The sequence below is a fragment of the Chrysemys picta genome, chromosome 13 (genome assembly GCF_011386835.1).
Source record: "Chrysemys picta bellii isolate R12L10 chromosome 13, ASM1138683v2, whole genome shotgun sequence".
Classification (NCBI taxonomy): domain Eukaryota; kingdom Metazoa; phylum Chordata; order Testudines; family Emydidae; genus Chrysemys; species Chrysemys picta.
Genome location: NC_088803.1, coordinates 26,975,185 through 26,990,106, shown reverse-complemented (window position 1 = coordinate 26,990,106; position 14,922 = coordinate 26,975,185). Strand labels below are relative to the sequence as shown.

Below are 14,922 nucleotides of genomic sequence, written 5' to 3'. Positions count from 1 at the left end.
CTTTCCACTGCACAGAAAATAAATCCAAAAGTACCAGGGCAGCCAAAGTCATTTGTCAGGGTAAATGGAAACTGTAAATTCATGGTAAATGGAATGCAATGGAAACCAATTGGAATCCTTCTCCTCTTCTAGTCTCCAGGTTTGGCAGGAAAGTCAAATGTTTGGTTGCCCCCTTTATTCCTTATATAAAGTCAGTAGACCCAGGAAAGGACAGCAGACTCGGATGCTTCTGAAGGTTCAGGGGAAGCTCACTGCCTATCGCTGTCTGGGGGGGAAACATGGATAATGCTAATTCAAGTTAGCAAGAGTGCTGCACAGAAGCCACCCTCTCAGGTGCACTGACTGGAGATTAGATCTCTTGGTGTGGAGTAAATTCAGTACATTTAACAAACATACCTGTTTCAACAAGTTCATTGTTTAAACCGGCACATGGCCGATTCTGATAACAGGCTGTCTACCATAACAGGCTGGCCTCCTGTTGGTACCAGTGCAATACGTGTTGATTATTTCAATGGACTAAGCAGTTGGGGTTTTACCATGTCAGGAGTGACCAAACGTACTGATCCTCTGTGCCGCATACGACAATCTTCAGAAGTTCGAGAGCCAGGGTGTGCCTGTCGGGGCTTCAGCTTCACTCCTGCTGAAGTCCAAAGCCCTAGCAGTTGTGCCCTGTGGAGCTGAAGCCCTGAGAGCCCTCTTCCCGCTGGGCAGAAGCTCCTACCCCCCCCCCGCCCCCCACTGCAAGATCCCAAGCTCCCCCCACACACCTCCCCACGCAGTCTGGTAGGTGGAGAATTGCGGGGAGGAGATCTGCAAGCCGCCCTATAATGGTAAAAGAGCCATAATTTGGCCACCCCTGTACTATGTACTGAAGTCGGATACAGTTAAAATGAGTGAGTTTCCACACCTTAAATATATTTACTTTATGTATATAGACACACACACACGGAATGAGGTGATGTCAGCTTATTTCAAAGTTTGAACTGGGGGTGCAAGGAATTTCATTTAACAGCAAGGGGGGCTAAGAAGGGGGTTGGGAATAAAAGTTCAAGAGCAATGAATTAAGCAGACACTTATTACAATGCAGTCTACTGAATTTGTACAGATAATGTTTGCCACATGAGAAAAATGGAAGGAAAGGTTACCTGTTCATTGTTGCCACTCGACCTCACAAGTGAAGAAAAAATACCTGAGAATTTTGTATCCTTTCCAACAAAAGGAACTTTTTCTAAATCTAACACCCTTGCCCTGACCAGAAATCCAAGTCCCTGTAGCCGTCACGGGTATTTAAACCAAACACTGAAATATGGAAAATATGAGTAATCCTATTTGGAAAGAGTAAAACCCAGCCTGCAGAGGATTAAATTTAAACAGTTAGTTCAATAGCTCTGTAACAACAATATTTTCCAAACGGCAGGGTGAAAATACAAAATTCTGGATTCATACATCTTCAGATGTTCATTAAAAGATATATATCCTCATAACTCCGATTTCTGCAATTCTTATCTTTCTTAACTAGCCATCTCAGTCAGGATGATTAGGAATATTTACCAGCTTTGGAATGTAAACTGGTTGAAATCTTTTTCTGGCAAACTCAATCACCATACTCGGTCACTTCAAAAACCCTCAAGCATTATTCTCTTATAAACCACACTGAAAATCTTTGACATTTTGGGCTATGTAATTAAAGGGCTTCAATCTTTTGTGTCCCTTTGTGCCCACAAGTACTGTCTCACAGGTTAAAATGACTGGGCATTCACATTTAGAGAGTTCTGAAAGCCTGTTTCCATGTTCAGTCACATCACTCTTCTTTCGCACATCCCTGGGATATCCAGGACTTGTTAGCAGCATCCCTCAATTCACTTTGAACTCCGCGCCAAACAGTTATTCAAAGCTTAGCCTCGTCCCTCTCCCCACCCCCCCGGCAAAAAAAGAGGAAGATCCAGGAAAACAGTACCAGAGACTGTTAAAAACCTACTGAAGCAGTAACTTTCAATGCTGTGATTTGCTGAATTCTCTCTTGTTGTAGGAATAACATTCACATTCTATATGCATCCGAAGAAGTGGGCTGTAGTCCACGAAAGCTTATGCTCTAATAAATTTGTTAGTCTCTAAGGTGCCACAAGTACTCCTGTTCTTTTTGCTAATAAAATGAATGTGATGGATCTCAAACACCTCAAGTACACTGTGAAACATGCTGCCCCACAGAGGCAGTTTACTTCCTGGTATTGTACATCCCTCTATCATTACTTTATTCCTTAAAGGCCGATGACTTTTCCCAACCCAGCCAACAGCGTGTTTTGTTTCTTTGTTATCACATCTCTGTTTTAATAGAGGTTTTTAACCCCTCAACATGGGTTTCTATTTCTTATTCACAAGCATTACACAGAAATAATATTGTTGGTTTTCTTTTGAAATTGCACTAAAACAAAATCCCAAGTGGCTGCTTCCCCATGTACCTTACTACTTCTGCATGCTTATAGCGCCTAAATATGTTATGGTACTGGAGCGGCACAGAAGGAAATCATAGAAATGTAGGGCTGGAAAGGACCTCAATAGGTCATCTAGTCCAGGTTTGCTCTCATGGCAGACTACAGCAGTCACTAACCCGATAACTTGGGTTTTAAAACCCAAGTTTCTAACCCAAACCACAACCTCTCTTTAAAAGACTATTTTGCAGTGCACCCAGAAGCTATAAAACTGTGACCAACACTGTACTGCAAACCACCAACTAATGGATTTGAAGTAGCACTTTCCAATGAAGTAATATAAATTAGAATGCCGATTGTTGCCAAACTTTTGTTAGTTTTGCAGATGTAATGCTGAATGGAATTCTCTCACTCCCCTCCCCGATCAAAGACAAAAAATAAAAAAGGGTGACTTAACTTTCAGTTTTGTTTTTATCTAAATGTGAACTTTTTCCTCCCAAAGGCAATCTTTGGCAGCCTGCTCTTGTTGTCAATTGGGCCTCTGGATCATTAGCCTCATAACAAATGGTGGCAGTTGGAAAAGAGACAGACCTTTTGTGCCTGCAGTGGTATTCCAAGCTCTCAGCTCTTGGCTCCATGAAGTCTGATTTAGCAGCACTGCTGGGAGCTATTAGTTTACGAAAGAACCAGCACGCCCACCCAAGCACAGTAGACTGCAAGGGGCTCCTCTTACACTGATGCCATGTGCCTTTCATTCTGCCTGGAGGAGTTTGAAAGGTTGTGGTTTCACTTAGTACAGGAAGCCAATCAAAAACCAGAATGGCCAGGGGAGAAGAGTGGAGGTCAGACAAAGAATGGCCGGATTTCAGCCATGCTGCGGTGTTGGAACATGCAAAGATATTAGTTGATGCACAATTTATTGGAAGTGTTTGTCCTCCCACCAACTAGTAACTTTTAAGATGTAAATTCCAGCGTCTCCCTTTCATTTGTTCTTCCCTTCACTCCTAATTTGCCTTCCTTCTTGGTGTCTCTCCTGCACATTTTCAGCATCTGTTCTCTTTCCTTCCTTTGCCATCCTGTTTCTCTCCTTTGTGAAGTTCTTCTCTTCCTTCCCCATGTTTCATCATCACTGTAAATTCTACCCTCAACTCCCCGGCTATTCCTTAGACACACAGAACCCCATCCCAAAATAAGCTCATTCTACTCCCTTCACCCCGACACATTTACGCCAAGTTCAGCTACCTCCCTGTACCCTTCACTGGCTGCCTCAAACACTCACTGCATCTCCAAAAGCATACACTCAATCAATAAACCAAAGGACGGAGGGAGGGGCCCATGAGGCTGTTCCTCTCCAGCCTGCCAGCCCAGCCTGCTGGGATCTTTGTGGGGGAGCACAGAGGAGGAGCTGTAGAAGGAAGGAACTGGGGAAAAGTATGGCTGACTGCTTGCTTGTTCAAACAGCACCATTACTGACAGGCAGTGGCATCCCTCATCATTGCTCCTTCTCGGACAATGTCGGGCTGCGCCATGAAGAGTCAACAGCTTTTGGGCAGCATTGCTTGGGCTAGTGATGCAGCAGCGGCCCCGGCACTATGGCTCAGAGCAAACGTAACCATGAGCCACAGGCGGGCTCTAGAAGTACCAAAGGCCAATTTTTAAAGGTATTTAGGAACCTAAAGATGCAGATAAGCACCTAGTGGGATCTTCAAGAGCAACTATCGTATATACTCGATCATAAGCCGGTTCATTTATAAGCTGACCCCCCCGCCAGATGGATAAGTAAAAATGGAAAATTTTTATAACCCGTTCATAAGCCGACCCTATAATTCAGGGGTCAGTAAACTTTGGTTCCCTGGCCATCAGAATAAGCCGCTGGTGGGCGGAGATGGTTTGTTTATCTCGAGCGTCCACAGGCACATAGGTAAACCTAAGTAAACAAAAAGAACAGGAGTACTTGTAGCACCTTAGAGACTAACAAATTTATTTGAGCATAAGCTTTCGTGGGCTACAGCCCACTTCATCGGATGCACAGAATGGAACATATAGTGAGGAGATAGATATACATTTGTTAGTCTCTAAGGTGCCACAAGTACTCCTGTTCTTTTTGCGGATACAGACTAACACGGCTGCAAGTCTGAAACCTAAGTAAACAAAGTGTCCTGGAGCGCCAGCTGCTTACTCTGACAGACCGGGACAGCAACTGGTGTGGAAATTTGGGGGGGAGGGGGCAGCGCAACCGCAGCCTGCTCCAGCGGACCAGACCAGGCGGCGCAGCCGCAGCATGTTCCAGCGGGCTGGGCTGGGCGGCACGGCCGCAGAATGCTCCGGTGAGCACGGCCACAGCCTGCTCTGGGGGGCGGGGCCGAGCGGCACGGCTGCAGCCTGCCAGCCCTGGAGCTGCAGCTGCTTCGGAGGCTGGGGAGAGCAGCGTGGCCAAAAGCGGAGAGACTCCGGTCCCGCCTCTTCCCTTCTGGCTGTGCTGCCTCTCCTTGCTCCCTCTGTTGGTGGGAGGGGCTGTGTCCCACCTCTCCCTCTCTATACCCATTCATAAGCCGACCCCCTTTTCTGGTGCTTCCCTTTTTTACTAAAAAAATTTGGCTTATGAACGATACTTGTATCTTGGCAGTCAGCCCAGGTCCAGTCTGGCTCTCACTACCCACTAGCTTCAGTGTTTGGGTTGCAAACACAGCAAAGAATCGTTTTTCATACAATGCACAACCTGTGGAACTCCTTGCCAGGGGATGCTGTGAAGGCCAAGACTATAACATGATTCAAAAAAGAACTACATAAGTTCAAGGAGGATAGGTCCATCAATGGCTATTAGCCAGGGTGGGCAGGGATGGCATTCTTAGCCTCTGTTTGCCAGAAGCTGGGAACGGCCAACAGGGGATGGATCACTTGATGATTACCTGTTCTGTTCATTCCCTCTGGGGCACCTGGCATTGGCCACTGTCGGAAGACAGGATACTGGGCTAGATGGACCTTTGGTCTGACTCCGTATGGCCACTCTTATGTTCTAAATCCTGCCCAGCAAAGTTATTTTTTCCTGATTCTGTACTGTTTTAGGAGGCAATGTGGTCTAGTGGACAGAGCATCGGCCTGGGATTTGTGAGACCTTCGGTTCTCTTCCCAGCTCTGGCACTGACCTGCTGGCTGACCTTGAGCAAGTCACTGCCTCACTCTGTACCTGAGTTTCCCCATCTGTAAAATGTCGATAATGACACTGACTTCCTTGGTCAAGCACTTTGCCATCTGCTAAAGAAAAACGTGATATTATATCATAGACAAACTCACCTCAGGACAAAATGTATGCCCTAGGGACCTAAAGTTAGGCTCAAAAATCTATACTTAGGAAACTAAAAAAAAGGTAGCCTGGTTTTGCAAAGATGCCCCAAGCAGCAGCAGCCGCCCTTCATTTTGCTTAGTACCTCTGAAAATTGGGCCACTTAAATCTGTAATCCCCTAAATATGGATTTAGGAGCCCAACTTCCAGGCCAATGGGTTTGAAAATCTTGACCTTCATCTTTTGTCACAAATGAAGCTTTCTTCCAGCACCATGAAGTATGTCAAGAGGAGGGTCACGATTCCAGGAACAATGTCAGCATTCCTACAAGTTTGGTGAGAAGTGCTTCTCCCAGGGGAGCTCTTGGATTGCTATGCTGAGCAAAAAGAGACTACGCTCTTAAAATTCACAGATAAAAAACTGTTATGATGGGACTGAGGATCATCTGAAGAAGAGCCCTGTGTAAGACGGCAAGTTTGTCTCTCACCCCAACAGAAGCTGGTCTAATAAAAGATATTACCTCCCCCCACCTCTGTCTCTAGGATTTAATAAACAATTCTGTTGATGATACACAAGAAATATCAACTCCAGCTCGCTGTGAACAGGAGGAAAAAGCAGAAAAAACTATTTTAGTCACTAAAGCAAGCAGATATGACTGAATACTCACACAATGGCAGATCTGCTATGTAGCATGGGGCCATTTTTATAGACAACTTTTCAGAGTAAAACTGCAACTTAAGTTAACACCTTAAATTCACAGAGAATAGTGCTACTGTATTTATTTCATTGAACAAACATATTATGCACTGTAATTTCATTTACATGTTGTGTTAGGTCTCAAAAACTAATATTAAGCCAGTGCCATAGAAGAAACATCTGAAATCAAGTGTAAGCTGACAGAACACACCAACCCACCTTAGCTACCTAGAAAGCATGGGTCCAGTTCAAATAGGGAAGTGCAGTGAGCATCAGCAAAGCTCCAACCCTTGCATTTTTCAGTGTAAATCTGTGTGATTTGGCTTTGCTTATTCCTGACAGAGGATTAAACTGACCTATCTATTTTAGGGTTTTATACTGCTGCCCACCACCGTGGTAGCTGAGCACCTAGCCACATCAGATAAATAGTGACATCCCTAGTGGATGTATCAATAAATACAAGGAATAAATCGTACTCAAAGCTTTCAAAAGTTACTTTTCCATCAAAAATACCTCACTACCCCCACTGCCATGAATATCTCCATCAAAGAAATGCATGTTTTCTAATTAAAAGCATAGGGTTTTATACTCAATACCAGAATGGAGAACTAATTAGTAACGTACCTTAACATCATAATACAAGGTGACTAGACTCATCAGCCCCTTTATTTTTTTAAAAGAAGTCAAAGTGGCCTGCTCCCACCCAGCACTGCTTGACTGAAAGCTTCCTATAGCAATGTAAATACAGTGCTCAAGAGGGTGTGAGTTTGACAAATAAACTAACAAAAATAAATAAATCATGAATTATCCAGACAGTCTAGACAGTATTTGGTCCTGCCATGCGGGCAGGGGACTGGACTCGATGACCTCTAGAGGTCCCTTCCAGTCCTATAATCTATGAATCTATGAATCCAGTATCTTCAAACAAGTGACAATTGTGCTGAATATTTCAAAGACAAAAACCTGCAGTTTTCATATTTTTTATTCTTTTAGGTACAAGTACCTACCTCAGTTGGATTCTCCTCAGATTAAATTATTGGCTCCTGATCCTGCAAAGACTTATGCACGTGCTTAATTTCACACACTGAGAACAGTCATTTTGATTTCAAGTGTTTAGACTGTAAACACTTATTGTTACCTGTTTGCATAGTGCCTCACCCAATGGGGCTCAGACCATGGCCTGCAGGTACTAGTGCAATACCAATAAATAATAAACGTACAGGCCTTTAAGAGGACCATTCAGAGAGTAGAATTTTAATTTACATTAAAAAAAAATTTGCTGAATTACAAACATCATATTACCGCAGATCAGAAGACTTCTACTGAGGCTTTATGTTTAGTTTAAACAGTCCATCAAAAGTTTGTGCAGGGATTCAAATTAATCAGGGTTTGCCTACAATATATTTTCATGGCAGATTCCAACAGGCCAATTCACAAAACAACAATTTAAAAAATGCAATCTTTTTCAATGTAATCATTAAGTTAAATACATCAGAATTGACCAAGGGAGACAGCAAAAAAAGTCAATTCTAAAGTACAACATTCTCAGTAACATGCAGGGTTTGGCATTAAGAGTCCGGTGAAGTAGGCATATCTGCCCAATATTCAGTGACCCACAAACAGTTTTTGAAATGGCTGGTTTGATTTGACAGCTTTGCTGCCCAGAGAGAACAAACACAGCTGAAACATGCATTTATTTTTTGTTCATTTTATTAATCCTGTGTCCAGTCAACACCTACGCTAAGGTGAAGCTGTGTTTAATTGCATGTGATTCCACTGGGGGTCCATTTTACTCAGGTAAAATAGCATATTAGATGTCTTTTCTTAACTTTTACCAGTTGTGTTTTGCTGACTACCCTGAGCATCTCCACCTGTTTCCACAGATGGTGCAGCTGCAGTTAAAGGCAAACACCTGGCCTTTCATATCCATGCCTTGTGCTTTAAAAGTCGATTAGAGTTACAACAGCTCCCCACAGCACTGACCTCGTTAAGGCCATATCAGCATTTTGACTGTGAATCCTACACGGGCACTTAAAATGTTGGCCATTTCAAACACCACTGATCTGAAATTTGGCACATAGATTTTTATATTGAACAAGGATCACTTACATTTGCTTAGCTTTTGATCGACAGTTCAACAAAAACAATGAAGTCCTTGGAGTCTCATGTGGTTGGTTTTTTTGCCAACCCTAAACCTTAATTTTATTTTAAAGGCAAACTTCACACAAATGTAATGTACCAAGATCCATTAATCATCAATAAGAAAATGTTTCTAGATGGCCAACATATTAAATTTGAAAGTCAGACATAAAAAATATTCTTGACCTGGACAGCTGTTGAGTGTCAGGCCCACTGTCCCAAGGGAGACTGAGCATAGAGGAGAGGAAACAGGTTGAAACTCAGTCCAGATAAGACTGAGTTGATGCTGGAAGCAACTGGAAGATGCAGCAAGTGTATTTTCACTATCTTTGATTGAGGGTGAGACATTATCATTTGTGACCCATGAGTGTAATCTGGGGGTTGGGTTGGTACACAAATGATCATACAGCAGCAATGTCCAGGAAGGCATTTTACCGCCTGCACCTGGCTAGATGATTGTAAATGCTTCTTTTGGATGTGGATCTGGCCACTGTTACCCTTTATCACCTCAGAATTGCTATCTGGAGTTAACACTTTAAATCAATCCAGAAACTTAAGCTAGGGGTGGTACCGTTGGACTGGAGAATAGCTAATGTGGTTCCTATTTTAAAGAAAGGGAAAAAAAGTGACTCAGGTAACTACAGGCCTGTTAATTTAACATCTGTAGTATGCAAGGTCTTGGAAAAAATTTTGAAGGAGAAAGTAGTTAAGGACCTTGAGGTCAATGGCAATTGCGACAAATTACAACATGGTTTTACGAAAGGCAGATCGTGCCAAACCATCCTGATCTCCTTCTTTGAGAAAGTAACAGACTTTTTAGATAAGGGAAATGCGGTGGACCTAATATACCTTGATTTCAGTAAAGCGTTTGATATGGTACCGCACGAGGAATTATTGGTTAAATTGGAAAAGATGGGGATAGATATGAAAATCCAGAGGTGGATAAAGAACTGGTTAAAGGGGAGACTGCAGCGGGTCGTACTGAAAGGTGAACTGTCAGGTTGGAGGGAGGTAACCAGTGGAGTTCCTCAAGGTTCAGTTTTGTGTCCAATTTTATTTAATCTATTTATTAATGACCTCGGAACCAAATGTAGGAGTGGGCTGATAAAGTTTGCGGATGACACAAAGTTGGGAGGTACTGCCAATTCGGAGAAGGATCGGGATATCCTGCAGGGAGACTTGGATGACCTTGTAAATTGGAGTAATAGAAATAGGATGAAATTTAATAGTGAAAAGTGTAAGGTGATGCATTTAGGGATGACTAACAAGAATTTTAGTTATAAGCTGGGGACGCATTGGTTGGAAGTAACGGAGGAGGAGAAGGACCTCGGAGTCCTGGTTGACCGCAGGATGACTATGAGTCGGCAATGTGACGTGGCCGTGAAAAAAGCTAATGCGGTCTTGGGATGCATTAGGCGAGGTATATCTAGTAGGGATAAGGAGGTGCTGCTTCTGTTATACAAGGCACTGGTGAGACCTCATTTGGAGTACTGTGTGCAGTTCTGGTCTCCCATGTTTAAAAAGGATGAACTCAAACTGGAACGGGTACAGAGAAGGGCCACTAGGATGATCAGAGGAATGGAAAACCTGTTGTATGAAAGGAGACTCGAGGAGCTCGGTTTGTTTACCCTAACCAAAAGAAGGCTGAGGGGGGATATGATTGCTCTCTTTAAATATATCAGAGGGATAAATATCAGGGAGGGAGAGAAATTATTTCAGCTCAGTACTAATGTGGACATGAGAACGAATGCATATAAACTGGCCGTGGGGAAGTTTAGGCTTGAAATTAGACTAAGGTTTCTAACCATCAGAGGGGTGAAATTTTGGAACAGCCTTCTGAGGGAAACAGACCTCTCTGGCTTTAAGATTAAGCTAGATAAGTTTATGGAGGGAATGGTTTGATGGGATAACGTGATTTTAGTCAATTAGTCAACAACGTGCCATCGCTGGTAAATAGTATCAATGGTCAATGAGGGTCTGGCTGGAGAATCTTGCCTGCATGCTCAGGGTTCTACTGATCGCCATATTTGGGGTCGGGAAGGAATTTTCCTCCAGGGTAGATTGGCAGAGGCCCTGGAGGTTTTTCGCCTTCCTCCGCAGCATGGGGCGGGGGTCGCTAGCTGGAGGATTCTCTGCGACTTGAAGTCTTTAAATCACAGGATTTGGGGACTTCAACAGCTGAGTTAAGGGAAAGGGGGTGGGTCAGCTTTTGTGGCCTGCATCATGCGGGAGGTCAGACTAGATGATCATAATGGTCCCTTCTGACCTTAAAGTCAATGAGTCTATGAGTGCAGATAGCAGCAGCCTGCCTATTAAGTGATGTTTCCAGGTGACAGTGCATGACACCTGTGCTCCATGATCTGCACTGGCTGCCTGTTGGTTCTCAGACTGAAGATGAAGTGTTGATTTTGATCAATAAAGCCCTAAATGGCTCTCTCCTCCAGCTATACTGCCGCACGCTATCAGCAGAGGCACACCAGCTGGATCCCAATAACTTAAAAGAGATGGGTCTGGCATCAGAGCATTCTCCAAAGTGGCCCTCAGTTCTGGAAAAAGCTCCCCCCATGTCTAAAATAGCCCAAGACTGCTAGCCTTCAGCGCACATTGCGAGACACGTGCTACGAAACAGGATGGGTTTTGACTGGGGGTAGATGTGCAGAAGGGAGGGGAGTTTTGGTGATTTACATTTTATTTGTTTTTTGTAATTTATGGCAGAGACACCTAGACCCTTGGATAGGCTCTATTTTATTTGTTTATAAATCTAGAGAAAATGTCAATGGCATGTCCATTGTAACAAAAGAGTACTGCCATTTTTCATTATTTCACATGTTGGCCAATTATGCCTGTGTACAATTTGGTCTTGCAGCTTGGATAATAAAGTAGTTCAAAAAGGACCTAAAGAGTCCAAATTCTTATTAGACAAAGATCCTGTCTAATAAATCTGATTGCCACATGTATTGCTACTTCTACCTTCACCACCACCATGACCACTCCCTGTAAGTTTCCAGAGAAGCAAATGGGATGTTCATACTGCGACTGCAGACATGGTGAAGAATGTGCAGTGAAAGACACTGCACACACATATATACAGGGATGAGTTCTCTCAGCCTGCCCAACCCAAATGTGGAAAAGATGAGCTGAAGGGCATTTCCCAAGTAAGATGAACCTTTACTAGAATTTAAGTTTTATGAAACTGGATCAGATGCAATAAACTTACATTAGAAGTGGGATAAAGTTTTGCAGTGACCAATGCTATGTTTTGGTGTAACGAGGACAACCATGAGATTCTGGTTGAGAGCATCGTTTCAAAAGAAGCTTGAGGAGTCACCATACAGAAGATCTCTATGCAAATGAACACTATTTGCCTGGCTGATTTGCTTGGTGTCATGTCTAGAAAAACTCTGAGCTCTTTCCCTAAGGTTTAGATTTAAAAAAGCGATTAGTGGAGGCCAGAAGGAATCTCTGAGAAGGGACTCTTGAATGATAAGAATTGCTGGAGATGCCGTTTGCAAAGACAACCAACAAATCTGTTCCATGGGTCCAAAAGTCAAACATAATTGAATATAAAAGCTCCTCATCTCAAGTCACATTTCCAAAACTCTGCACTGCTCAGCCTCCTGGATACTAAAAACTCTCCCTTACCTCAGCCGATTTACAATGAGTCTCTGTAGCCTAGAGGATTTTAACATGAAAATGGAAGAGTGCTGCTTGCCCAACCCATGTGAAATGGATAATCTCAACTGGATAATCCTGTTTTAATGAAGAAATAGCAGAGCATTTCATGAAGTACAGAGATTTTCATGAAAGACCTGCAAGACCTCTCCTTTATGGCCCTTTCTCACTAAGGCTGCAATACAAACCTCCAAAGTGTATTTTGTATAAGACTATTACGAGTTATGTAATGAAATACAGGGCCCAAGGTACAGGATTCTCTTCTCTGTATACAAAATATTTTGAAGCCTGTAAAATCACAAGCAGTGCAAACTTCCCTTGCAACCTCCACCACAGAAACAACCCCACAACACATGCATATCACTCTTCCATCAATATGCCTCACCTCTTACTTGGAGAGGCTCACTTCTAGGAGCCTGAGAGCCCGGTCTCCATGGTCTATTTAATCTCTGGCATCTCTGTTGAGTCTGCCAAAAAAAGACCAACTGTGATATGGACACCTGTCTGCTGGGAATGGACTGAAACCAACAACTCATTTCACACAGGCCAACAAACAGCTGTCAGATGGTAATAACTTTGTTAATGCCAACCTGGGCTGCAGTCAATCTAGAAGTGAAAGGCTCCATACACCATTGCTAACTGCTAAGCAATCTAGCCTCTGTAAGCTTTAATATCAGTGCAAGCTGTTGCATTTAAAAACCATAGATTTCAACAAATTTAACATTGTAACCTAGGTATAGATCCCCTGTATAGATCAATGTATATAAATCCTCAATTATATAAGTATTTAAAAAAAACCTTTGTTCTTATAACAAGAACACTAAAGCAGACCACACTGAAGCAACAAAAAGAACAGGAGTACTTGTGGCACCTTAGAGACTAACAAATTTATTAAACAAATTTAAGGTGCCACAAGTACTCCTGTTCTTTTTGCGGATACATACTAACACGGCTGCTACTCTGAAACCTGAAGCAACAGTTCACAATGGTCTCAACACAATCTCTCCTTCCCTCAAACATAAACACACAACTGGTGAGAATAAACAGTGATTTTCTGGACTGACAGAAGCAGTGTTGGGGGGATAATTCCTGTGCTGTACCAGTGACTGGAATTACCAAGGCTTTGCCAGCAGCTTAATGAGATGGAAACTCATGTTCCCAATGCCAGGATGTGTTTGCTGGGGTATAAACTACTTGGATGCCCTGCATATTGTACTGCTGTGTTATAAAACAGGTGCAAAAAAGCACTGATGCACCCCCATTTGTGGATGGTGCAGTCATCCTGGTAAATGTAGCCAGTTGGAAAGTTCTGGTCTGCAGATTCAAACCACTGGCATGCTTAAGCTTATGGAGACAGAAAGGCGGTTCCATATCCTAATCATCCCAGCCACTGTTTACTTCCAACAAAGTTACCCCATGATGGAGGACTGCAGTTATTGATAAGTAGGCTACTTCTAAAAAAGACCCTGTATATTAGATATTCCCTTCCACAGATCCACACTCACCTTCCAGCCATTGCTGTTTTCCTTAGCCATGTACCCAGTTACAAACAGGAGGCAGGTGTTAACACTGAGGCACATGACCCCAAGCTAGGTTTAACTGCTTTTTAATGGTTCCTGGTCCATGCATCTCTGAAAGTGAGACTAACAGTTTCATGAAGGTGGTGGCATTTTTGAGCAAACTGTGGAACAGAAACTAGACAGTTAACCAGCTTAAAGAGTAAAGGCTGGGCCACTGGTGTCGGAAGGTCAACAGCTCTCACAGGTAAAGTAATCTGAACTGCAAACACCGCGGGTGGTAGGAGCTCATAAGAATTTCTGGCTAAAATTTGCTACTTTAAATCATTACATTAAGAAGGACTTGATTTAAGTAAGATGTTCTTTAAAGCAAAAAAAAAAAAAAAAAAAAAAAAGAAAGAAAATGGAGATAAGACTTTCATCCAACTTGGGCTAAGCTGGAATGAAGATGGTTCTGCTATTTGAGGAAAATCCTGATATTAATTCTATTTTGTTCTGCAACTGGATAGAGTATTCCTCTTTGCTTCCTGCCTAAACTGTTATGTAGTGTTGTGTGCTATGAAACAATTACTGTAATTAACCCCAGAGGTGGCTGGATTTCAAATTGAGTGGTGGGTGCAGAAGAGTTTCCTGGACAAGAGTTTACACTCTTTAGGATCCTTTTGGATGAAAAGATGCTCTATAAAACAATCCTTATTGTTTGCTCCAACACCCTCGCAGCTTGTCTGTACAAAGCAGTTAATGCTGCCTGAACCTGCCATCATCTCAACACTAAAACTGGCAAACGGAGGGTGGCACATGCTGAATGTGTTAGTCTGTGTGTCAGAATAGCATGTGGCAGCCCCAGGCAGAAGCAGCTTTGGTACAAAGAGGTTCGGCTTGATCTAAATTTGTTTGTTGAACTGATGCCTCTGCAACTCCCCCCTTCCCGCACACACAAATTGATTAACATTCAGTTGTGACAATGATGATGTTTCCACTGGAAGTGTTTGATACATACACAAAATACACCTTTACTGACTTTGTACTATCATTAGGTGTCTTCAGAATTATTACAATTATCAGGAGAAAAGTTACATTTACACAAATCAATAGTTGCATTGTATTTGGCTTTGGATCATGAACAGGACTTAATGGATTTTATCACAGCTAAGGAAGTTGCTTGAGGAGCAGATGAAAGGTACAG

General features: G+C 42.8%; 1 protein-coding gene across 4 annotated transcripts in view; it reads right to left on the bottom strand.

The window, feature by feature from the left end:
- Positions 1–14,922, bottom strand: part of CBFA2T2 (CBFA2/RUNX1 partner transcriptional co-repressor 2) — a 94,536-nt gene that overhangs the window by 67,426 nt on the left and 12,188 nt on the right. Inside the window, exon 1 of one of the 4 annotated variants that reach the window (XM_065565697.1) lies at positions 12,605–12,813. The exons of the other annotated variants lie outside the window; for them this stretch is intronic. Within the exon in view, the coding sequence (XP_065421769.1) occupies positions 12,605–12,755 (151 nt within the window). The 5' untranslated portion in view covers positions 12,756–12,813. Of the gene's footprint in view, positions 1–12,604; positions 12,814–14,922 lie in introns of those variants that run through there. 4 annotated transcript variants of the gene reach the window in all.